Source organism: Thunnus albacares, chromosome 11 (assembly GCF_914725855.1).
Source record: "Thunnus albacares chromosome 11, fThuAlb1.1, whole genome shotgun sequence".
Classification (NCBI taxonomy): Eukaryota; Metazoa; Chordata; class Actinopteri; order Scombriformes; family Scombridae; genus Thunnus; species Thunnus albacares.
Genome location: NC_058116.1, coordinates 6,436,506 through 6,463,254, shown reverse-complemented (window position 1 = coordinate 6,463,254; position 26,749 = coordinate 6,436,506). Strand labels below are relative to the sequence as shown.

The window sequence follows — 26,749 nt, the reverse complement described above, 5'->3', positions numbered from 1 at the left end:
GCTTGAAAAACCGCAGAAAGGTTTAAGTATCAAGGTGGAGGTAAAGGGTAAATCCACATTTAATCCCATACTGAATGGCAGGAAATTCTCTGTGTGATACCTTTTGCTACATTATATAAACTTGACTTACTTCATTATTCTACCACAGGTTATCATAAGCTTGAACAAGAAAATGAGAGCAACAGTATTTACTTAGGCTGTGCTGAGTTGTGTGTAATCACTGTGTCTTTGGTCAGCAGTTACACAGCTGTTATGTTTTTGCACTGCACTTCCCAGAGATGAAAATGCACAACAGTGTAGATGAGACTCCTATAAATAATCTGGATGTTAGATCTAAAGTGTGTAGCAGAAAATAAGCAAACCCGGCTATTTGGCTTGTGTTGAGCTTTAACTGTTGGTCTCCCACCAGAAGACAGGTTTTCTCATTGCTGGAGAACTGATCTGGCAGCTTGCGTATCCGCACACACATAACACATACACAGAAATAACACACACAAACACACTTGGTCCTCTTGCATCTGCCCCTGGGGGGGTTTTGTAAGCAATAGCCGACAAGAGTGCTTCCCTTATCTGGATTGCCACTACAGGAAAATCCCAGGATATGGCCTCTCCCAACCCGTCCGTCCAGTCCTGTCACGCAACTTCTTTAAGGAGAGACGGGGCCCCTGAACACTCCCCTACAAACACAGACGCATAGATACTCTCCACCCCTCAGCTAGAACTCACACGGCGTTTACACAAACACCCGGACCTGCCCAGTCTGACAATCACACATCCACACAAAGCTGCAGGGCGGACACACAATCCATGCATACATCTACTATGAGCATAAATGTGGGTTATACGTGCAGCCCGGACAGACTAGCAACGCTGTCATTCAAAACAAATCATCAGACAGACAAAAATTGAAACTATATCAGCACAAAAAAACAGACACGTACACCTCACACACAATTCATTCTTCAGCCTAGCATACACAGACAAATGTAGACCATGCTACTCCAAGTCCAAATCTGGATAATTCACCAACTCCTTCATGCTGTCTTTTTTTTTTTTTTTTCTCCATTCAGTGTTTGCGTGAGTAAGTGGGCCTCTTTGTGGCCGTCTGTTTGTTTTCATCCCAGTTTTCTTCCCCAGTGGTGAACTCTGCATTGTGTTCTTCCTCCACATCTTTTTCCGTTGCTAACAGCTTAACAGTTTGGGGCTCTGTTCTGAGCAGTGCTGCTCGTCTGCAGCTGCAGGAGAAAGATGCTTAAAGATCCCCTCAAGACATGTACTCTACTCTCATACTCTCCTTACTACTCTTCTACTGAATAATAATGTGTGTTTGATACAGTTTTTCCACAAGAAAAGTTCAATTATTTTGTCAGAATCCTTAAAATTACATCTACTTCTTCTTCCTCATTAAAAATGACAGAATCTATAAATATGCAAATATAATTCATTTCAACAGTTTAACTGTTGGACACATGATGTCTGCTACTTACTGTAAAGTCCATTCTCACTGTATGTGCACCAGAGGCTTCACGTTTCCACATCACACTTGTGTAATCTGCATATTGAACCTGGATTAGCTTCCTAATTATTTGTGATGTCACTAATCATGCTCATAGGCCGACCCCTTAAAATTTGATTTTCAATAAACACAGAGAAACTGTCCACTTTCGGCAGATGAATGTGAAAACAAACTCAAATACATCCAACTGTAGGAACAAGAAAAAAAACATATTTTTGAGTGGAGGGGGACTTTAATGATACTTGTATAGAACTTGACCAGAGGAGGGAAAGACATTCCTGTATGTTTGTGGGGGGGAGAGGTGGAACATTGAGGCTTGACTTAAATAGTTGTAGAAATTATCTTAGAGTCATGAGTCAGACCTTCTCACATGTTTTTAAACATCTTCCACAGTTAGGCAACTTATCATTTTAGAGAAAAGCCCCTTGTACTGGGATAGGTTTACCAGACATCTGACTACCCGCAGTCTTGTGGCCTCCAAGTAGAGCCGATGTATATTTTGTGTAACATGCAGTCAGCTAAGATGAGATCTCAGACTTTCCCACGAATTCTCCACATGTAGACACCTTGAGAGACAAACATTTGTCTGCTCTTGTTCACCTGCCAGCTTTGCAGGGAGGCATAACACATAGGAGGTTCATGCTACCCCCCGCCCCCCCTAGTACCTCCCGATGACGAGAAAGTTTACAGGCACTTTGACAAACCAGGAGTTGCGCATACAGCTTCACATGCTAACATGGACAATTTTGTTTGTTGCAATGCACGACCAAGCCAGCTATCAAAACCGCAGGTATCTGCAAGGGTGGACAGGAGATTTAGTCAAGACTGCTTATGACTGAAAAATAAAAGGGGTGAAAGAAAGAATGTAACACTGATAAATTTACTATTTATACCATAGTAACAGTCCTTAAATCATATTCAGCAGTGACGATATACTCTCATACAAAACATTTAGGCAGCGACCCTAAAAGCTTCTTCCAATACTTTCCAGTTCTTTTTCAAGCCAAGGTGTAATTCGACACCAAGAGAGGCCCCTTTTCAGCATCAACACTTCCTCTTTCAGAAAAAAACAGGCCATTATGGGATTTGTGAAATGCAGAGCATGCTTTTGATGCATGATTCACTCCAGGTAAACAAACTTCTGACTCAGGTAATGAGGTAACCTTTAAAGGATTTGACATCTTTTCATCATTGGGTAATTAAATGAAATTCAAAGAACTGTGAGGGTTTGTAGTTTTTCTACATGATATCTAGTCTGACAATTGAGAAAAACAAGTTAAAAGTAGTCATAACATGAGAGCGTGTGTAGAGTATAACTACACGCTTTCAGCTCCATACACTTCCCAAACATGGTGATAGAAAACAAGCAAAAATTCAACTGAAACTGAAAAAAGCCAAATCTTTGAATTCTTTAAACTTGAACTTAAATAACCTTGGTGCACAGTGTCTACTTTAAAGTGTTAGCATGTGGTATGGAGTTGGGACACACTGAAAGTAAGGAGAGAAAAAGGAAATGCAGTCACGGGTTGGAGGTCTGCCAGATTCAGAGAGTATAAAGCATGCCAGCAATGCATAGGGGAATATTATCTTGATTTGAAAACATTTAGTTCCAGTAGATCCTGTACAGAGATCTCTGTTCTCACGCAGATGTGCAGGAAAGGGCAGTGCTAGCAACAAATAGCAGCCAATGAGCTGGGTCACATAGTCCACAGGTTCATCCTCCCATCAGTCTTTTGATTAATGTTCCAGTTTACTTCCATGACTTTAAGGGAGGAAACAGCCACCATTTTTTTCATGATCAGACAAGAGTGTCATCAAGGCCTTTCAAGGAAAGGAAGGAAAGCTTTAGATGGAAAACAGAGGTTTTTAGAGCCACTCCAAGGCTTATTAAGGATATGGAGGCACTATTTGTGGAATTTGAGTGTTACTACAAAATCAAGGCGTGTATGTTAAAATTAAAAATAACAAAATCTTATTTTCATGCACATTTTCCATTTACACTTTCACTTTTGTTTCAGTTGTAAAAGGTTTTTTTTTTTCTGAGTCATTTTTATTTTCATCAATTATATTTAAAGCTGGAGTGCGCGACTTTTGCCTCCCCCTTCTGGCAGTGAGAGTAATTACAAAAACACTGCTGACACACTCTTACTCATAGGCTCTGCTGTAGCCTACTCCATCGCTACTGTTGCGGCTGTAAAATGGTTGATAAATTGTTCTGAGCATCACACAACCCCCACGAAATGACATTTCACCATCAGAATTTGATCCATTCGGTCTGATAACGATTGAACAATCTAGAAGAGCCGTGCGTTTAAATCATTTTATCCCCTTTCAAGTTAGCAGAGAGCTAAGCGGAGGTTAGTCGCTCGACCGGCAGAGCATGTGCAGTATGCTTTCATCCGGCCGGCACGGGAATGTCAAACCCGACACCAGATTAAAAACTTTTATCTTGCAGTGATAGGCTTAATCAGCATTGTGTGAACTTGTTTTGCTTGAATGTAACGGATGTTCATTATATGTAAAAGTTCCACACTGCAAGTTTAATTGTTTTTTACACATTTTTTGATGAGTAGAAGGAGTAGAGGAAGGGTTTGTTATCATACCTTGTTTAAGGCCCCAAAACAACTCGAGCCAGAGCTGCAGGTTTGAGAAGGTTTGTGTGCTGTTGTACAAAACAAGCTGATGTTGATGATCTGATCCCACATCAAAATAAACAGTGATTAAATGCTATTCAAGACACAAAGTCTGTTTTGCTGCTGGTGGTGGTAGTGGAGTCTGGGGGCATCTGTTTTTTTAATCAACACTGTGAGCTATTCTTGGTCGTCTGGGTCCTTTTTATCGGCTTGAAGAGTAATGTCATCAGTTTTGGACTGGGCACGTACACATAGAAAAAAAAACCAAAACAAAGCAGAATTCAGGTGGCTGCGTTAGGCGTGCCGAACACATATCACATATCATATCACTAAAATGATTCTTATCAGTCTCCAGGCAGAATTGTCCTCTACTAGATGTCTAAATTTATCCCTTGGAAATCAGATAGCTTTTGCTGGAAATGAACACATATGAAGCCCCAACTCTGAGAATATGTGAACATCACAATCAACAATAAAAGCAAATTCACTGTCCTGGATAAAAATCACTGTTGATATTTGCACATTTCTTCCGAACCCCGTCAGATTTGAATCACAGTCCTCAAATGAAGGTAATAATACATCTTCTGTTCTTCTGATCCCCCAACCAAACTTTGAATGGGACAACAGCTGATTCTGGTCCAGCACATAAACAAACTAAAGCATTTTTGGAAGACTCTAAATGTCACAGAAAGCCTTGGTGGGCGAGCTTGGCAGCCAACAGGGAACAAGAAAAAAACAGTTTGGGTATAAAGGGAGATGTAGCGCTGTGGTTTAAAACTGGAGAGACTGAAAAATAACGTTCCACAGAATGGAAATTGGAAAAAATGAAAACATGATTCAAACTGTCTCCCAGTGGTTGCTTGCATTCTCACGATATACTGAAAGGGGAGTCATGAATCAAGAGCCAACGGGCAACTGCTGGAAGATGTCCTCTTCTTACATATTATGATAGTGGTTCTCAAAGTGGGGTCCGGGGATCCACAGAGGGCCATGAGGGTGTTCCAGGGGGACTCCAGCAAAAAGGAGAATAATTCATTTTCACTATAATTCCATCCATAAGTAACATGATGACAGAATGTCATCACACTTTCTGTAATAAAACATCTAAAAGCTAAAATCTTATCAGATGGAGGTCTGTAGTGTGATTTGTGTCAGTTTAGGGGTCCTTGACACGAAAAGGTTTGAGAACCACTGTATTATGATACTGAGTTGACAGGTGAATTACGCTGCGGTTTTGAGGGCATGTGTAAGTAAAACACACGTCTTTCATAAAAAATAATAAATAAATAAAAATCCTCATTATGAGCCCATCAGGATTAAATAACAAACAAGACTGGGCTTCCCCACACTGATACTCTCTCCTCCAAGCTGCAGACGCTGCCAGAAATTAAAATGTTCTTCTTTACTCTTTATTTCTTCTGTTACACTTGTGTCATGTGTATGGGGTTGTGTGGACGATGTTCAGATATCCCAAATACCAAATAATAGCACATGATACCATGTTACCACATCAACTATGATTGCTAACAGGCCCTGGATGTTTTCAATGAACTTGGAAAGCAAGTCCACATTTTTCTCAAATTTCTAACAGTGTCACACAAATATGTCAGCAGCAGTGAGCCACAAGCCTTTCAACATATCCAGTACTGCCTCATAAAGTCACGCTATGAGGCGAACAGTCCAGCTTGTTCAGAGAGATCTGCCATTTCACGGCAGCCATAAATAGCTTGCTTCATTATCAGGTCTTTAAATCTCACTTGCACCCCCTAAAACTGCTTATGTTTGTTCTTGTCTCTACAGCCTTTTCTTTTACCTAACGATTTATGGGATCTTTATCTTAAATTCTAGGCATGTCCCCACTTGAGCACCCATCCCAGGCTTATGTTTTGACTGGGATCACCCTTGAAAGCCGACCTTGGTGATCTCGTTTAGACACATAGCAAAGCCTCTGTCGCTGTTTACAGCCATCATCTGCTTTAGAGTGGTGCACATTCATCTTTACCAACTTGATGCAATTGAAACTAGGGCTGTGTTTAAGTTATTTAACTCCAAAGGCTGAGTTTCATTCTGCACAGCTGTCGCCATGAGTGTGTCTGTAAATGTGTGTTTTTGCTTGCTCCACTTTCTCACAAAAAGCTTATTTTGCAGCAGTGTTTGCGTGGTAGTATTTCTTTTTTTTTTAATACCACCACTAGCGCTTCTTACATCAGAGCCACAGTGCATTCTCAAACATTCCTTCAAGGCTTTCCTCATCATTTGATCCTGCCTCTGTAATGTTTGTCTTCATCCCTTCACCTACATTTTCTTAAAAAGTAACCATATGTGTTTGTTTTAACATAAACTGTAACAGCCACAAATCAGTACAACACCCTGCCTGACAATGTGAGGAGCTGAAGCTCTATCAGCACTTTCAAAACCAACTTAAAAAGTCTGTTAAAACCTGTTCAGCTCTGCACTCACTGGTTTGGTATTATGGTCTTCATGACTGGCTTTTATTTGACAAGCATATATTTGTGATGTGCTATTGTGTGTAGTTTTCTATTGCGTGTCTTGTGTGTTCTTTTTACTCTGTACTGTTTGTTACTGTGCCGTTTCTTTGCTCTGACCTGCCAAGGGACTACAGATGTGAATTAGCCTGAAGCTATAATCTGGTACGGTGCATCAAATGGTGACATTTATGTTTGAGCTGTACACTGTCCTTTTTAAGTAAAATAAATTAAGCTAAGAGGTTTATATTGGACCTGTTAAAAGATAAAACTGGTTCTCCATACTGAGTAACTAGATGATAACTTTCATGAATCATTTCTGCAGCAGCTTCAATAATTATCCACCCAGAAGAGGAAGAATGAGTGTTGAATAACAATGACTTTCTAATGAAAAATAAAAATACCACCCCAAATTACTGAGATGCTTACATACAATAGACTAGAATTATCAAATGATCTCTGACTTGATTGAAAATTGAAGTCTATTGAACAGGTAGTGTACATGCCAGATTCACACTGGATTAAGCAACACAGACTCACTGTAATTACCAATCAAAGGAGGACTCCAGTAAACCCTAGTTCTGTGACAATCTATATTAATTTAATAATATAACGACTATGTTCTTTAAAGGTTAACTATTTAATATGATAATATTCCATATACTAACTTGAAAAGGTCATATGATTCATCTCCTGTCTGTTAAAAAAGTATCAGCAACATAATCCAAATGATCCTGCAACAAGTGTGATTTCTGGACAAAAGGTCATATCCAAGCTGTTACTTTAATTAGGCTAATATCGACAAACAAAATGCTGAGATATATGATGCTGCAATCCTATATCCATCTTAATAATGCAGCAGTGTCATCAGAACAAAAAAGATTCCTTTCAGCAGGGCTTTTCAAAACACTAAGTTGGCATAAATTGTGGTGGCACACAGGAAGAAAGCTTGCATGGACAACACTTTGCATTCTGTTATAGATGTATCACATGTCACATAAATACACACCAGTGCCAACAGGTAAAAGGGGAAAGGTCTATAAATATGTTTGGTGCCAGTAAAAGCATTCGGGGGTGTTCTGTCTCAGTCCACACCCTAATACCTCTTTCTTAATGTGAAACTACTGTCAGAGGTTAATCTCTTATTGTTACTGTTAGAACAGACTCTAATCTGCAGTGTAGTTATATACAATTTACTACTAAACCATTAAATTACACACAATTACATTACATAATTACCCATTAACTTTCAGTTTCATGTCAACAACTCTTTTTTTCAGTCATTCCCCCAAAGGTACAGACTTTCCTTTTTTCTGTCTCTCTCACTTTCTTCAAAGAGTCGATATTTAAGCCTGTAATAAGTGATTTTTTGGCCCTTTGGCAACAATAAAAGGGCAGCGGAAACAAGTTATGAACACAGCACTGACGTATCATTACCTTTTAAGTTGACATGGCAAACTTGTTAGAAAACAACTGCTTATTTACACATCCAGCAGTTATGGAGCTACATTATCATTCATTTGAAGTTATGTTTCTGTCTGCCTGACCAACATTTTTGGTGTCTACCAACTCCTGACGGATATGTCTCTTCAGCTGCTAATGCTTAACTATGTTCACTATGTTTTTACTGAAAACAGCTGCCTGCAGCGGCTGAAAATGACACTATGAGAGCTGTGAGAGTGAACCAAAACAGTAAAGTTGTAGCCGGACAACTAAACAATGGGCTGCAACTATTAAGCTCCATAAAGCCAAGGGGAGCTCCAGAGCTCTATAGCTTCATCACAACAAATGATGCCTCTCACATTTCACACTGTCAATTGATACATTATAAATGTTATTTTAAAAATATTGATTATGGATGCTTTAAGATGACATTTTATAATCGTTATCACTGAATTAAGTTTCCATCCCTGATAGAGAACCCTGGTAACCACAGCCTGGCTGCATTTGACCCACTTCCCTCCCAGGTTGTGATGAAGGGTTGGTTGATGTGTGGTGGTGCATTAACCCAGGTTTGACTCGAGTCACTGCGTCGGTCTGAATGGGGTATTAGTAATCAGAGGTGACCTTCACATACACGTCAATCATAATACGATTAAAGTTGTACTCCAGCTATTTGCTGTTGCCCTTGTATAAGGTTAGACAACTGAAAAGAGTGGTATAAATTCAAGCAGAAAAGACTGAGGTATCCTGATATTTTAATGCCTAGTGAGGGTCAAGCTCCAAAAATACTGGATCCTACATTTCCCATAGTGTAAACAATAGCATTTTTTCATTAATCCCTGCATGCCTGGTAAACTAATGACTTCTTAACTAAATGCCACCGGTTTGTAACAGATCTGTTCTGTTAAAGCTGAGAATATTTTCTCAGACTTGACAAACTCCAGAGACCGAAAACATTTACACAGGCTGTTTAGTACTCCTCATGACAAGTAAACTGTAAAAGTACTGAAGTTACCTTTAAGGGCAGTAATGACAATAATATTCTGAGTACATTAAGGTGATTATGCACACTCACAGCTAAGGCTCCATCAGAGTTTTCACAAGGCAACACCAACTGCTGAATTAAACATACCAAAGATGTTCTGCTAATGACATGGTTTAAACTGCTTTCATCCATTGTTTTCTCATTTTGAATGCTCTCAAGGCAACAACAAACTACCTGTTCTACCAGCTAACAGCCTGCTAACAGAGAAGCACGTCTCAGAAGACAAAGAATATCTAGACCGAAAAGCTCAAAGCACTGTTTTATTGTTGGATTTGTCAAAACAGCCAACAGCCACCATGTTCAACCATTACTGCATCATAACTCAAAAGATTGGGTTTGAGGTTGAATTCTGATAGGAAACTCTTGATGTTGTAACATTAAGTGGAAGGGTCATCTTCAGCCAATAACACTGAAACATAATGAAACAGTCTTACAAGCAACAGAGAGTAATGATGTGTGTTTATTAGCCATAATTGCATTATTATGGATTATTATGTGTACTATATGTACAGAAACCAGCAAGTAATTGAACATTTATGAGGTGATGGGTTGCACATGGGCAGTGTGATGAGACATGTGATTTTGATCCTGTCCTCCATTACTACATACATGGAACAGACTGTCTTTTCAGTGTACCTGACTGCTGCTGATGTTGAATGAAGTGACAGAGGTGTAAAGAGCAAGACAGTGTCACTGAGAAACTGCAGAAAAATATTTTTTTCTGCACAAACAACTAAAAAAAATCAACCCAATTCCCATAACTGTCTGTTGTGAATAATTCAAGATGAGTTCAAAATTCTTTAACAACATTGCTTTAACAACATTGCATGAGATAAATGTTCTGTAAATACCAAATACCACTTGTTTCAAATGTGCAGTTGTTAGCATTTCCCACAGTGTAAAAGTTTCATTAAATGGGAAATAGCACTGCATTCACAACCAAACTTGATAAGGGATGTCAAAGGACTGCACATGAATGCAGTATATTGGTAGACTTTCAAATCAATACACACCACCTTCAACAGCAATTTCATGTTTTCCATGAGTAAAGACATTGTTTTGTTTGCAGGGAAATAATTTTGGGTGGGCTGATATTGAAAACACAGGTAATTGACCCTGTGCTGCACAGAAAAAAAACTTCAATATTTATTTTCTGTTGATATTTGTGTCAGCATACAGTATGTCATTTTGGTGCAGAGATGGTTGTGCAGTGGAAAACCTGACCGTTGGTTAGTATATTGCAGGTGAAAGTTAGAACAGAAGGAAAAGAGGGGTTGGTTAGTAGGACTGGGTGTTACAATCCCTGTAGATCAGTGCTTTACTTGACTGGGGTTGTCCTGATGTCGGGCGGAAAGTTGACAACCAGAGAATGTTATTTTGTTGGGACACATCTTCAGTTGTGTATCTCAGCGTCCTTGGGTGTTTTGGTCTTTTGCTTACAATACACCTTCTTCTGAGGCAGGCCCACCGCAGGCTGATCAGATCAGGTGTGTGTACCATGGCCAATTGCTGGCCTCTTTTGGTGGTCAACTGTTGGCCCAGGTGGTGTCTTTCCTTTTCAGCCACAGTCAGTGACTTCTGTGCTTGACATCCTCCTTAAGTACTTTTATTGTCTTCCTGCGGCCCTGCCCTCTGACTCCCAGCTCCCTTAGGAGCTTTGCTGTGGAGTTGGCCACGATTCCCCTGCATCCCACCTCAACTGGGCACACCTAGACATTCCAGCCTCAGTTCTTTGCTTCTGCTGTGAGGTTGACGTATCGCAGCCTCTTCTGCTCATGAGTCCTGTCCAAAGCATCCTCCCATGGGTCTGTTAGCTCAATGATAAAGACACATCAATGAGATTCTAACCAGAGAACCAGATCTAGTTTCAGGCTGGTGCTGGCGATTACCGGGGGAAAGGTGAGTTGAACAGATGGGATAGGCAGCATCCTCTCCCAGCCACAGGTCTTTCCAGGTTATTCCTCTCTTCTCATTGCCCTCTCATCTCATCCAGCAGCATTGTTTGTCTTGAGATATGGCTTTGGCGATCCTGACAGCTTCTTCTTGATGGTGTACCTCCTCCAACCACAAGTTGTCGACATTCCGCTGGTGTTGCTTTTTGCCAGGTGGGCTTGCTTGTTTTTAGCCCAAAACCCCCTCTGCCTTGTTGTACCTGGCCTACGATGTCCCAGTGTCGAAGAGCTGATTTTGCATCCTGGACCGCTATTGCTGGATTCCATCTCTTCCCTGTTGCTAGGGCTGAAGCGGCATCTCTCAAGACCATGTCCCAGGACTCTTTGAGCTTCATGTCTAGTCTTACTTTTGCACATGTGTATTCCTTCATAAGGCTAGAAATTGGGAGTGAAATTTACCATAAATGGTAAATGGACTGTACTTGTATAGTGTCTTTCCAGTCTTCCAACCACTGAAAGCACTTTTACACCACGAATCACATTCACCCATTCACACACATTCATACACTGAATGGGTACAGGGGCTACCATGCAAGGTCCCAACCTGCCCGTCAGAGGAAATCTAATCATTCATACACATTCACAATTCGGGGTTAAGTATCTTGCCCAAGGACACATCGACATGTGGACTGGAGCAGCCGGGAATTGAACTGCCGATCTATCGATTAGTAGACAACCCGCTCTACCTCCTGAGCCACAGCTGCCCTAGCCCTATACTGAGGCATCTTGGTAATCCAAGCCACTTCCTCTCATGTGAGCTGATCGGTCTCTTCAATTTGCTGACTTTTGATAGAGTGACTTTGTACATGGTAAGTGGCCACATAAGACGGGGAAGCAGCCCAGAGTGGAGGCACCAAAGTTTCAGCTTCCCTGGAAGGGCAGTGTTGTTGATGTGCTTGAGGCTAATGAGTCCTCCTCATTTGTTGCTCCTTCTGTGTGTCTTTGAGGTTTGCACCATACCATCGTTCAAGGTTTTTGATTGGCTTCTCCATGACTGTTGGTACTGGTTCTTCATCAATGCAGAACCTGTTATTTGTGAGCTTGCCCTTGATTATAGAAATACTGCGAGATTTGCTTGGCTTGATTTCCATTTGTGCCCATTTGATGTTAGTATGGAGTTTGTCCAGGAGGAACTTGGTACAAGCCTTTGTTGTCGTTATTGTGGTCATGTCATCCATGTATGCTCTAATCGGAAGCAGATGCAGACCACTCTTCAGGCGTTCCCCTCCTACCACCCAGCGTGATGCCCTGATGATAGACTCCATTGCCATGGTGAATGCCAGGGAAGAGATGGTACAGCGTGACATTATGCCTACCTCCGGGTGCTGCCAAGCGGTGGTGTATTCCTTTGTTGTAACACAGAACTAGAGAACCTGGAAGTAAGCTTTAACAAGTTGTGTGATGGCCTACCAGGACCTGGAAGAAGTTCAAGGCTGTCCAGAGCATTTCATGAGGCACTGATCCAAAGGCACTGGTCAGGTCTAAAAATAACACATGCAGGTCCTTATTTTCCCTCATGGTAGTTTGTATCTGGTGCCAGATGATGTTTGTATATTCTAGACATCCCACAAATCCTCGCACTCCTGCCTTCTGCACTGTTGTGTCCACCATGCTGTTGCTCAATAGTTAAGTGGTGAGTCTTTGAGCCATGACATGGAAGAATATTTTGCCTTCTACATGCAGAAGGCTGATTTGCTGAAACTGATGAATGAACTGTGAATGCCATGCCTTCACAATGATTTGTTTTCCTCATGCCACTTTCATTACGTTCCAGAGGTATTTCAGGACACCTGGAACATTTTTATAATTGCAAATATAACATATAACATATAATAAAGGCCACAGGGCATCTTTATGTGTGAGAAATGACATGTGCATAGTTTTAGTACTATATGTAATTATCATTTATACATCTTGCCCCAGGTGTTTGATGAGAGTTTGACATGACTCCACTGATATTACACTATCTGTCCATACAGTATATAAACACGAGAGCAAAACCATGTAGAACCTGCCTTGCATGGAAAACTAGTTTTTTATGGCTAAAACCTTCGTCTGAATAAAACACCTACTGCGCATGGATTGAAATACATCCAAACTACATGTAAGTAATAATCCCTGGTATTCACCAGCTGCATGTTACTGAAAAGGAATCTCTGAGATGACTGGGACACACCTTTAAAAAAAGAACTTTCAGCATTTTCATCCTATCAGTCTATCAATAGAACTGCAAACTCAGTTAAAACAGGTAACTACAGCTGAAGTAAAGTTTATTATAGGTAGGAAATGTCAAGTGTTAAAAGCAGGTGTGCAAAGATTATGGAAACTACAATCTGGAATGATTATATGATTGCGCAACTGCAATACATCAGCCTATCTTTCCAGCATAGCAAAAAAGTAGGCAAAAGGGTGTGAGAACAGGCAGTGTGGGAATGTCACAACTCCTCTTACTGCGTGTAACATGTCCATTCATACTGTATGCTAACACTGCAAACACCTTAGCTAATGAGGCCATTACAGTCTGAAGCTACAAACCTTTCAATGTATTTTGGCTGTTTTAGTTTTTTTTTTTTTTTTTACGTTCATCATTTCACTTGGTTAACATTGCTAGCTCAATAACAGAAGCTTATTAGGTGGCACTAGATTGGGTCTACATGATAAAACTCCCTGTGTGCTGGTCCCACTCTTGCTGATCTTAAACTTCCTTCAGACCTATGCCCCTGGGTTTAACTTCTGCAGCAAAATGCATACACTCTATATATGTCAATTAGTTTACCCCAGACAAGTGTAATTATCTGAATGTAAATAAAAAAAATCTAGCTAGCTAGCAAGCTAGTCACTAATCTATCCAATATTCAGATGGATTTTGTTGACAAAGAGAGCACAGTACACACAACATCTATTGCATGTCTGTCTGTCCTGGGAGAGGGATCCCTCCTCTGTTGCTCTTCTTCAGGTTTCTTCCATTTTTTCCCTGTTAAAGGGTTTTTTTAAGGAGTTTTTCCTTATTCGAATCAAGGGTTTAAAGACAGAGGATGCAGTATTGCTATGCAGAATGTAAAGCCCCCTGACGCAAATTTGTGATTTGTGATATTGGGCTATACAAATAAATTGACTCGACACAGACAGGGGGCAGAGATTTAGTGCAACATAACCGGTATATCTACAGTACAACATCCAATAGGCTAAACAATGCAAAGAAAATGTACCAAAAAGAAAGACAGAACACATACATTCTGACGGGTGAAGCCAGAGGCCCCGAGACTGAGAAGTTACTCAGCAACCTGTCTGCCAACACCTCTGCTAAAATGTCTGTTTAACTGTAAGAAAACTATCATCTGCGGGTGTTGGAGATATTATATAACACACACATACACATAATTGACTCATTCACATGACTCATCAGATTTTCAAAGCCGACGTACCTGCAAGTTTAATAAACTTACAATGAAGATTTGAATCTTAAAAAACATTTAGTCGTTTTTTTGTAGTGTGACTATTGTTAGTGTTGCTGACAGAGAGAGGGTGGAGTAAGGTTACAAGTATTGAGGATGTGTTGTTTCCTAAAACCAGATTCCTGCATGCTTCTCATTCCTGCCTTGGCTGTCAAATGCACTGCCGGTGCATTTGCATGCCTGCACTCAAATTCGTTCCAGTTCCAACAATCCTACAGTAGATGCTGGCCTTGTTTCACACACGACAAGCTCTGTTTGTTTAAGGAATATATATTCTATTTAGTAGACCTTATTTTTTCCAACTGATAAAAAGGCAATTGCGTCTCTTATGATTTGTATTCACATGCATTACTCTAAATTTGTTATTTACAATCAATCACAGCATCTTACAGTCCTGTTTCATACAGGTATTCAATGTTATCATTTTCTGACATGGTTACATAAAGAAAATTTTAGGAGATAGAGCTGCTGAAGCGGACCTGGCTGGTACTTGACCAGGCTGGTCCTCCTCACCTTTGAAGTGGCTCTTGACCCTCAGGTATCCCACGCTCAGGCGAAGGACTGATAGTTTGTCCAAACGAGAGCGAACATCGTCAGCAAAGGGCAGGAGGTCTGTCAGCCGGTCCAGCTCCCCATTTAACCGATCCCGGTGGCGCTTTGAAGGGTTTGATTTGACAACTTCATTGCCTTCAGAGACCTTCTTTCTGAGGAGCAATAAGAAAAAAAAACAATAAAGTTGGTTATTGATGTGTGAAAAATGTTGTTTAACAAAGCCTATGATTAAAGCTAAGGAGAAGACTGATTCAGTTTAGGCCTGGCTAACCGGCCCTTCCAGAGCAGGGCATCTGCTTTGGTTTGCAGTATGACATACACCAATTAAACATGAGCCATATTAACCTCTAGCAATGCTTCAAACAGCTTCAAACCTACTTAGGGAGTGAAGAGGCAGCCATAACTGTGACTAATAAAGACTGCAGTTCAGGTGAGTCAAGCACATCCTGATTAGTGTTAGACAAAGGAATGCTCTCACAGCCTCATGAGAGCTGTAGCTCTTGAATGCCAACAAAATAATCATTATTTTATATTTGTTAAAGTAAAAAGTACAGTACAAGATCCTCATTTAGTTTGAAACAAAACAACTGTTTCATGCGTCAGCTCATTAGAACATACACTGAGAAACAGAGATAGTGGGACACAAGCCAGCTTGGCTCTGGGTTTTCTGAATGCACTACTCAGCTGGGAGTAACACTCTAGCCTTTGCGATGGTGGATAAGAATTTGTGTAGAGCCACAACTAACGATTATTTTTATTATCAATTAATCTGTCGATCATTTTCTTGATCATTTAGTCGTTTGGCCTATAAAAAGTCAGAAACTGGTGAAAAATGTCGATCTCGGTTTCCCAAATCCCAAGATCCAACCTAAATGTCTTGTTTTGTCACAGATATTCAGTTTACTACCATAGAAAACTGAAGACACCAGAAAATATTCTCATTTAAGAAGCTAATTGGTATTTTTCCTTTAAAAAATACTCAAAATAATAAATTGGTTATCAAAATAACCAATTTAATTTTCTGTCCATTGACTAATCAACTAATCATTGCAGCTCACAGAGTTCCTTTTTTACACCACTCGGAGAAAAGTCAATTTCTTAGTAAACTTGGATTGTTTCCTGTAGAAAAAGATAATCTAAATTTACATAATATTTAACAAATACAAAGATGGCAAACTATAGTAATGAACACTAATTGTAGGTAAGTCACTTTGGACAATGTAAAAGTTGATCTGACTAATGACCACTCATCACCTTCCTAGCTACCGCAGCTAGCTGCTACCTACCGGTCTGAATAGAAGGTCATGTTTGAAAGATTTTCAAACATGAAAACAACACAGAGTGGGATTTCTTTCTCAAGAAAACAATCTTTGGCCAAGTATAAATAGTACAGACACCAGCATACAAACTATCCAATGTTACCACAAGTCATTCCATTGGGTACTTATGTAGTTTGCCAAAATGGAAGCCAGTTTTTACCATGACAGCAGCTTTATTTGCTCTTGACTTTCACTTATAAGGGGCAACAAGGTTTGAGACCACCCATGCTCAAGTGCAAAACACCAACTCACAAGGCTCGCTGGAGATACATGTCATTACTCACAAATCAGATACACATGCTACAGCGGGAGTGAAACCACGTGTCAGTGAATGAGAGAAATGGGGACGACACACACCACCACTGTTATCATTCCTCCGCTACACACCTGCTGAGAAAACACAGACTTGCTTACAGCTTTCAGGCCCTAAAAAGCCTTTATATTCACAAATTATTTTGACTACAATTGATGGTAAAGAATCTTTTTGGAGCTTTCAGAACCCACCCACCTCAAAATATATGGAATACATGGAATATATGGGAAAAAAAAATACTAAACAAGAATTGATGAATTGCATTATTGTGATAAGTATCTCATAATTATAACATAGTAAACTGAAATTATAATAGTACAAAGATACTGTATTACATCTCACTATCTCATATTTATGACTTTTTAGGTCATAATAAGTATCTCATAATTATATAATTATAATTGATGCTTACATGTTTATTTTATTTGTAATCAATTCTTAGATGCATCACAATTCTCTCTTGAACAATTCAGCATCTCTGCACAAAGCGCCAGCTGCTGGCTTAATGACGGACTCCTGGCTTATATATTGTGGTGAAGAAACATTTTGCACAAGGAGTGGAGAGTCTAACGAGGTAACAAGGTTCTTGACTGTGTGCGATGAACATGATGTTAATCAGAATGAGCCAATCTTCCCCCTAACATTGTTTAGTTTAACTACATTTAAATGAACACATCCTGACAAGTGTTAATCCCTCAGCCAAAAGCATATCTTTTATGTACTGACCATTGACTGTATATAAAGACGGACATCATGACAGCTCCTCAAAAGTGAAGCCATAACATTTCATTCACCCCCTCGTGGCTGGCTGTAGTATAGGTCATAAGTCCAGCCCCCTCCATGTTAGTGGATGGGACATGAGCCAAACTAAAAAATCAAAGTACATGTCACATAAATTTTTCCCAAAGATGGTTTCTGTTATTTTAGGTAGTTTTTAATCATACTGATGTTGTCAGAGTGCTCATTTTCTTTTAAGTTTGCTTTTAATTAGTTATTTGATGATATAAAAAGGGGATGTGACATCATGATAGACAGCTGTGACAGCTGCTCTCAAACCTCTGTCAGGCGGCGGGACAGCTGAAGGGGTGTGTCCCGCAGTCCGTCATCCCGCTGCCCGATTCTACTGTGCAGCATGGATGTATAAAGAGAACTGGATACAGGAAGAGCGCCAGGCTTTGAAGCCAATTTGACATAGTGGCCAAACCATGTAATTACAACGTCACGTGACGCACACTGGCCCAAAAAGACTTTTTCCCCATAGACTTATATTGTGAAAGAGACGTCAGTAAATCAGCGGATAAATTTTTCTGAGCGTCACGACCCCCACAAAATGACTTGTCTCACTATCAGAATTAAATCCGTTCGGTCTGATCACATTTCAAAAGCCTCGAAGAGCCACATGATTGAATTGTTTAATCCCCATTCAAGTTAGCCAGAGCGCTAAACCAGAAGTAGCCGACTCTGCCCATGAAAGTCACAAGTGCGCATACTCTATGGGCCGCACAATGCGGAAGATCTGGGTACTTTTATACCGGGAAGTTGATTTTTTTTGCTTCATGCGCCACTGAGCAACTTTCATAGGAATGAACGGGGCCCCGCCTCCGACGCTGTATCCAGTTCTCTTTATACATCCACGCTGTGCAGACTCTGGCTCCAAATGACATCAGACAAGCAAGATGGCAGCTCCCGGAAAGGAGATATTCTGGCTTAACTTTTGCATAGCAGTGTCATCCATATTTATATACAATCAATGGGCTTTGCTGTGTACACCATGAAAAAGGTAAATATTATGAATATGTTCTATTTCTTCTGATGGAATATTAATGATCAAGATGTATCCATTTAATTGGTAACTATGTTGTTCTCCTTTTATAATCCAACCAAACATTTTACACAGCTACCATGCACGTCCTGAGCGTAAACTGTCACAGTGGACTCTAATCACTGATAGGTTGATGCTAGAATTTTTTAGTAATGCAAGAGAGTCTACTGAGACCCAGCGGACAACAGCAGGCAGGATTGTAAACTGTTGCTGTGTTTTGTCCATTTGCATATCTGACTTTATTCAGTCAAGGCTCAGAAAACTGTCAGGACAAAAAGCTCATTTGTATGGACAGATATTAACGATTATGTTATTGAAAATGTGTTCATACAGTAAGAACGAATATGGAAACCACCAACTGAGATGCATCGAGAGCACCACAAAGTAATTCCAGGAAAGAAAAGCACATCACAAATTGATTGGTTAGAGCTCTGCTACAACTTCAAAGGTACAGGTCCAGACCTATTAGGAATAAATCTGTATACATTTGACTGGATCTTTTACATTAAATACTCCTGCAGGGTAGAATTGTCTGTCCGTATTAAGGATAGGTTTGCAGCTGGATATCAACCAATCATGCTCTAATTGAATAGGTACCAGTTAATATCAGCCAATATTCATTACAAATTACCTGATTAGTTCAACTTCAGATTTTGTCAGACAGGTAATTTAAAACACACCATTTGAAACGTGGACTTTCTCTTTTCTCTTTTAATCATATTGTAATTCTGTAGGATGTGTAGGACCCACAGTTGTAATTTTTGAATTATACATCAACGTAGGTGAGGGAAATCATGTCAATTTCACAAAAACAATTAATTTGAGTTATTTTGCATATTTCAATTGAAAACACTCCATGATGTGATTGCAATAATAATGAGAACTTATTACCATCAATGTCTTGCCAAGCCTTGAGCATAACTTTTTCAGATGTTCTTAAGCAGCTTACTCTGTAAATATTTAGCCAGGGGAACTAATCAGTGATCTGTATCAGACTGGAAAATTCTAATCACATTAAATCAGTCGGTTTCAGCCCCAGATCACCTGATCAGACTATCTTTAGCATCATCAACTTCTTCAGGTCAATTCATACCAAAGCATGTATGCAGTTTCAGCCTGCAAATCCTCTATTTTTCCCTAAATTTCTCTCTTTACCAAAACTGTGGTTAATGACGGGCTATTTGGTTTCCTCCTCCGCCATTGAATAGTCTGCAGGGAATGCAGCCTTAACTCGATTGCTGGCCTCAGACTCGAGCTGTACCTTCTCAGAAATAGAACAAGACTGATCTCACTCTCAAGAAATGCCTAGCAGAGACAAAAGCCAGCATTCACAACCATTTTTTCCACCTTGATTTGCTATGGATCACGGGGTTGAGCAGCAGACATCAGGGTCGTCATTGCTGGAAAGAGGGATGTTTTACCTCATCCCTTCATATGTGGATTTCTTATCAAGAGCAAAAGATCAGAGATCTGAACCCAAACACCTCTGTCTCAGAGTCAAGGCAGCCCATGTTGCACTCAGTCTGCTTTAATGACACTGACACACATTTGTCTGCTCAAAGCAGTCTGCCAGATTGAAAAGGATGACTCAGTGGCTCAAAATTATGAAAAGCGTGCTTTTTATGCACGTTTGGCTGCTGACAAGCACACTGCAAATTTGGAAGTGGGATAGATTAGAAAAGCAGGCGGTTCCAGCCTACAAAGAGATTTACAGACAGAGAGAAAAAAGTGAGTGGGGAACTCACACAAAATAACATATGTTGTACATGAATGCAGGATTTTTTGCCAAACACAAAGTGTTTTGCAATCACTCCAAACTTTAGGTTTTCTGTTACTTGCTATGCTTATTCTCACCTGATCTCACCTGAAAACCTGATCATGTTGTCAACAGAAAATGTGGTGAATGCTGCTCTCCAGTTGTGTTATACAGCACAAAAGAAAATTAAGCTGTAGCATGAATGCATGCAAAAATCAAGGAAAGATACAATCTTAGGCATCGCTTTGCCAGTAAATTTGTTGTTCATCCAGAGGAGCTTAAGAGCTATGGAGAAGTAATAACATGACAAAGACTACAAAGACGTAGAACAGTGTTTGAAACGCGGATTCACAGCAGAGAATTGGATGAACAAGTTTCTAAGAGAAGTGACAAGTTTTTAATGGAGGTTTTTTTGTGTGACTCTTGCAAACCATCAAAACTGCCACAAGCTTCTTAGAGCCACCTTTCAAACACTGGCTTCAGGTCAGGTTTGCATCAAAAGCTTCTGAGCTCAGGTTTGTTTGGGCTGACATTTCTGGCCTGTGTAGTACTCTGGGAAGCAGCCTCTTCTGTGATCCAAGAGGGAAGGGAGGGAGGCACACTGTTTGCTTCAAGCTTGTTATGAGGCAAGCAAAGATTAGAAATACTGTTCCACAGTACTCAGACAGTGCTAGTGTCTGGAAAAAAAAACAAAACATATTGTCTGTTGCAAATAATCAAAAAACATGAGTAGGCTATCCAGTTTGAGCCTTTTTTTTTTTCATTACATCACATTTCTGTTTTCCCTACCTGTGTCTTTCTCAAGGGCACATCAACATGTGGACAAGAAAAGCCAAGAATGGGACCACCCACCCTACTTTCATTGATTACCAGCTCTACCACCTGAGCTACAGCTGCTCCACCATGCAGGCAGATATCCTGATAGATTTAAAACATTACAGATTTCAATTTTAATGATAATAATAGTACAAAAACAATAAAATTAGATTTACTTTAAGCTTTATCGATCGATATTCTAACACAACTTTACCATGACAACACAACAAACTATAGCATTAGTTATTCTATTGTTAGATGGTGGTGTTATTTATGCACATATTATTTAGGTTTTATTTAAAGCACCATCTTTAATGGAGTCTTTGGCAATGATAAAAAAAAAATGTTTAGCTGGTGTTTGTAAGGACTTTTATTTGAAAATGAAACAAAGGGCAAAGAACAAAGGGCAACTGTGTTGCTGTTCTCCAGGCCTGTTTTGGCATTCTGCCACACCTCTTATCAGCATATCTGCCTGTGTGTGTGTGTGTGTGTGTTTCTCATAATCCCTTTGGATTACTGTTATCTAAAAATATTTTCATTGTTGATGCATATTATCCCCTCTTATTCTGAAAAGCATTGCTTGCTAAAATAAACGCTTTTATCACACTATAAAGCGTATAACGCACAATCCACTTTCTCAGTGTTACGTACACATTCACACACATTACCACTGTACTCTCCTATACAGTATAATTCATTTTCACAGCAACCTGTAGGAATGCTGCTACTGTACAGAAGACAATACTGTGCACCACAAAGTAAGTTTCAAATGATTTGACTGCAGTGTACAAATACTGCAGCAGAAGCAATGCATTAGATCAAATCAATTCTCACTATTTTTTTTATTTATTTGGGCGTCTGCAGCCAAGGGTACAAATGTGGGTGTGATTTGTTGTTGCCTTCAAATGTAGCCTAACAACTGTAACTGTTGCTTGGAAACTGACTAAACAATGGATGCTGCAAGACTGGAAGCACTCTTTTGATAAATGATACATGAAATACATTAACTGTGTATTTTAATCAGTATCTTGAAATGCATGGCAAAGTAGAATGGCATCATGCAGAGAATGTGTTTGGGTAATAAAACAGAGAATTTGGATGGCCAGATCTGCTGTGGAATGCCCCTGTGTAGTGACCACAGCCTTTTACAGTCAGGCTCAATGGTGCCTTTGTGCAGCTGAGCCCAGCTGGCCATCCAGGAAACCTCAGTCCTCAGCGCGCAGTCCCACATCTTCAGAAACACAGACGTCTACACACAGGCCACCTTTTTATTTTGGGATTTACACTGGGAACAGCCTATATGCAATTTGCCAGATCACTCCTACAAGCAGACATATCTGTTTACCAGTGAGGGAATATGCTACAATCCTTTTGTCTAAACTGTAAAATGCCTTTAATTCTAAAATGCATTATAAGTACTATATGTTATCAACCACCATGTATGTAAACAAACTTGTAACCACATCATAATTTGGATAATCCCTGTATCAAAAGACATGTCAATCATTTTAAAAGTGAAAGCAGGATCCTTTGTTTTGTCTTGTGATGGAGGGAGGGGCCACCTTTTGGTTTACATTGGGCAACAAAAGGTGCTTTTAATCAACAGAAGTGGGATGTTACAAAGTACTACGATCAAGTAAAATTCTGAGGATTTTCTTTTTACTTTACCGTTTCAGTTTTTACATATTTACACATTCAGCAGACACTTGCATTCACTTGGAGTCATGTTTCAGGTCAGTGTTCAGTTCGCTGACTTTGTCTGTCTGCTATTAACACTGGGCAGATAATGTACAGTGGATTTATCACAACTGTTTTTCCTGAAAAAACATCTGCCTGCTGCGTGTGGAAACGAGGCTGATGAAAGTGGAGGTGTGGGCCAGAAAAAACTACAAGCGAGTCTTTTCACATCACACATAGTCATTTGATCTATTCTTTGTATAAACAGACTGTTGAATGCAGCTGTAAGGAATCTACTCAACTAGCACAGGAGCAAACTGATATGGTAGCAAGATTATAACACAAGATGTTTGCTTGGGAAAGACACGTATGTAGAGTTGAAACAGTTGATTGATTTGTTGATTAACAGAAAAGTAATCAGTAACAATTTTGATTAATCATTGAAATCGTCCTTCAAGGAAAAATGCCCATAATTTGCTGTCTTTATGATAGTAAATAAAAGGTATATGAAGACATTAGCTTCAATCAATGGATTAATCGATTAAGTAATTGGCAAATGAACCAATTATGAAAATAATTATTAGTTGCAACCCAACAAACATAAGCATTCAGAAGTGCCTCACAACACAAAAACTCAGCTCCAAGCTCCAACATTAAAATACAGTTTATATGTGAATGTTTCAATAACCAAACACTGAAAGTAACCTTTAAATGAATATTCAAGTACATTTCCATGCTCATGCTTTTCCTGAAGTAGACTTTGCACCAGGACTTTTTTTTTTCTTAACTGTTCAATATCGACATTTTAAACTTAAATAAAGCATTGTTTACTTTCACGTTATGTTGTAAACTTTTTTTTTTCAAAACTAAGGAGACGAAACAAGAGGAGAAAAAGACAGAACGAGGCACACACATCGTACAGCCTGCAGTGATCCCAAATCGATGAGGCGCGAGGCCGTATCAGATTACAATAACATACTCGGAGCCCGCGAGCCCCCCGCCCTCCTCGGAGCATCGCGTGAGAGCAGCAGCCGACTCTCAAACTTGATTGCGATTAATGCGCGAGGGCAAGATATCCATGCCAGATCCAAGCGAGACACATTCTTAAGGTAGTCCGAAAAAGTGGAAAACAAAAAAAAAAAAAAAAAAAAAAGAGAGAGAGAGAGAGAGAAAGAGACCGAGGACAAGAACACACGCTACCTGTTATCACCCACAACTTTTCTTATGAGTTGTACATATAGACTACAGCTGACATAATCCACGATAAGTTTACAGTGAGATGCTACACTAATAAAAAATATAATAATAATAACAATAATAATAATTATTATTATTAATATTTGCAGATAATTTGACTTTACGATTTACCCAATATGACCAAATCTAATTCATCTTCTTTCTTTCTCCACCTTTCTGTAATTTGCAGCATTAAAGTAAACTGAAGGTTGCAAGGTTATAGATATTATCACTGCTGGTTTTCTACATTGGCCAAAGTTAAACGTACATAACTTTGTCTTTACCTTCAAAATACATGCCTACACTTTCAAAAGTAACCGGAGTAACAGCAGACACTGCTTGTTGAAAACATAAAGACACAAACTCTTTAAGTTGTCTGGCTCTGTGTGCAGCACAACATTTTCTAACAAGACTTACTGTTTGAGAACTGGCTTCTTCCTCTTCTTGTTAGCATAAGTCCCAGGGTTTCCCAACATGGTGTCACGTCGCTTTACGCTCACAAACTTGAAGTTAAGTTTACGCTTGTTCAGTTCATTCACTTCACCGCTACAGCGGCTTCATTCATCCATACGGTGACAGTCGGTGGTCCGTCGTTTTTTCAGCCAGCGAGACCCATGTGTTGCCGGGGTCCACGGAGGTTTGGTGCCGCGTTGACAGATCCCGTGGGCGGTCACTGTCGCTGACCTTGGTCGGCGGTGCAGTGAGAGTGAGATAGAAGCAATGTGCTGAATACTGCTGGTTGGTTTTGTGAAGGAGGAGGACAAGAAAGTTTAGAAAAGTTTGGCGTAGAATTCAGCTTGTGTTCAGCCCCCTTCTTGGGTTAAACAGCGCAGCCTTATTATTATTCAGAGTCACTTGAGTTTTCCTTTTTTTACCTGTACGGGGCGTTTTCAGGAAATGTGTATGTACAGTCGAGCAGAGCTGTTTTAAGGTGGACTGGACTCTTTGTGACTGTCAAGTTTGCTTCTGCTTTTATCTTGATTGCCTTGCGATTTTTGACTTAACCTAGATGGGAAATGTGTTGTTTGGTTGCGTTTGATCACGGCAGGAAATATCATAGCAATGTTTTCCTAATATCTAATAAAGCTTTCATCAACCGACTCTTTTTCCTGCTGTAGTCTTCTATTTTGTACATACATATCATCTTGTTTTTGTTTGATATGTAAGCAAACTCAAAGATTGCGGACCAGCCCTATGTACCCTGTCATTTTTCACTATATTTATGTTACTGTGTGCTTTTCTAAATATAGCCTATGTATATACCCATATGTAATTCTTTAGCATTTCATTCTAAAACCATGGGCATTAATCTGCAGCTACAGCAGCCTGCTGTTTTCAGAGGGCTCCCCACCAGATTTTGGAACCTAGCTGTATTTATTCCCATTCAGTTACAAGAGCATCAGTGAGGTCGGCCACTGATGTTTGGGTGATAAGGTCTGGCTCATATTTGGCACTCCAGTTGGTGTTGATGGGGTTAATAAACAGGAAATGGCCTTCCCTAAACTCTTACCACACAGTCGGAAGCACACTGTCCAAATATTGTATGCTGTTGCATTAAGATTTCAGTTTAAATGTCTAATTAACTAATAGGTCTAGCCCAACTAACATTCCCAAACCAAAATTATACAAATACCTGTTCACATGTATGAGCATATACACTTATGTCTTAGCAAGTTTTGAGTATGTGGTGCAGTCACAGTTGTGCTCAGTCTGTTTGATGTTTGATTGTGCTGTTGACTGACATTATTGTACCACAATTCAATACACAAAGGAAATGGAGGAGCTGCTCACAGCTGCAAAAAATTAAAGTCCAACCGAAATTAAAAGCATTTTATTTGTCTACTACAGTGTACATATCTGCTCTGTAAATCGATTGTCCTGTTTTCTCCTTTGAGACAAAAATCAGAAACCAAAAGAGAGAATTTTTTTTTTGTGATGGCGCCCCCTAGTTTTGCATTAATTCAATAGAATATCATAGAGAACTTGTGTCCATACAGCCAATAAAATCTTTGCAAAAAGTAACATCAGCATTCTTTCATAGGCAGAGCAGACGGTCACACTGAGCCTGATCGCATCCTGCTACACAACACAAGAGCCGCAGACTGAACAGCAACCCACATTAGCTTTGCTGCTAAAATCTTCTTCTACAAGAGTTACTGGAAAATCCGCCTCCTAACATTTAACATGAGTTTTTTGCAAAGGTGGTTTTTATCACATCACCTCAGCACACATCATTGACAGCTAGGACACGTTGCTAGCAGTTCTCATGGAGACCATTCACACTCTAAGCTTTCTCTATTGTTCCTCTCTAAACAACAGTATTTATCTTGGGCACACTGTACTTCTTCACAACAGCTGTCTGTCATCTTCACATTCCTTGCTTGAAGTTTGTCACTTGTTATAATACTAGACTCTATTTCCTTAATAGCACAAAAGAAAGCACTTTTATTTGTAATCATGACACACTGACATTGTGTAAAATCCTGACTGCATGTTGCACTCACATTATTTCAACACGTACGACATGTATTTTTCCATTTTACTTTGGTGTCACATCTAAATGAGTTCAGGTCTAAATGTTAGATTTGATGCACAGTTGACAAAATGGGTGGCTTTTCTTTTCGCTTACTTCGGTGAGTGTTTACAGGCAGGATTTTGTTTGTTTGTGTTGCTATAAACTACTAGACCATGCACTGTTTCTACATTTGTATCTGTATGAGACACAAAT

At 39.7% G+C, this 26,749-nt stretch overlaps 1 protein-coding gene across 2 annotated transcripts in view; it reads right to left on the bottom strand.

The window, feature by feature from the left end:
- The window catches only part of LOC122992151 (aryl hydrocarbon receptor-like), a 37,375-nt gene extending 12,391 nt beyond the window's left edge, over positions 1-24,984 (bottom strand). Inside the window, exons 1-2 of one of the 2 annotated variants that reach the window (XM_044365791.1) lie at positions 24,439-24,984; positions 15,044-15,234 (exon numbers count right to left, since the gene is read on the bottom strand). In XM_044365791.1, coding sequence (XP_044221726.1) covers positions 15,044-15,234; positions 24,439-24,497 — 250 coding nt within the window. In that variant the 5' untranslated portion in view covers positions 24,498-24,984. The remainder of the gene's footprint in view (positions 1-15,043; positions 15,235-24,438) is intronic. The other variant, XM_044365790.1, reaches the window with a different exon arrangement.
- Between the last annotated feature and the right edge of the window lie 1,765 nt (positions 24,985-26,749).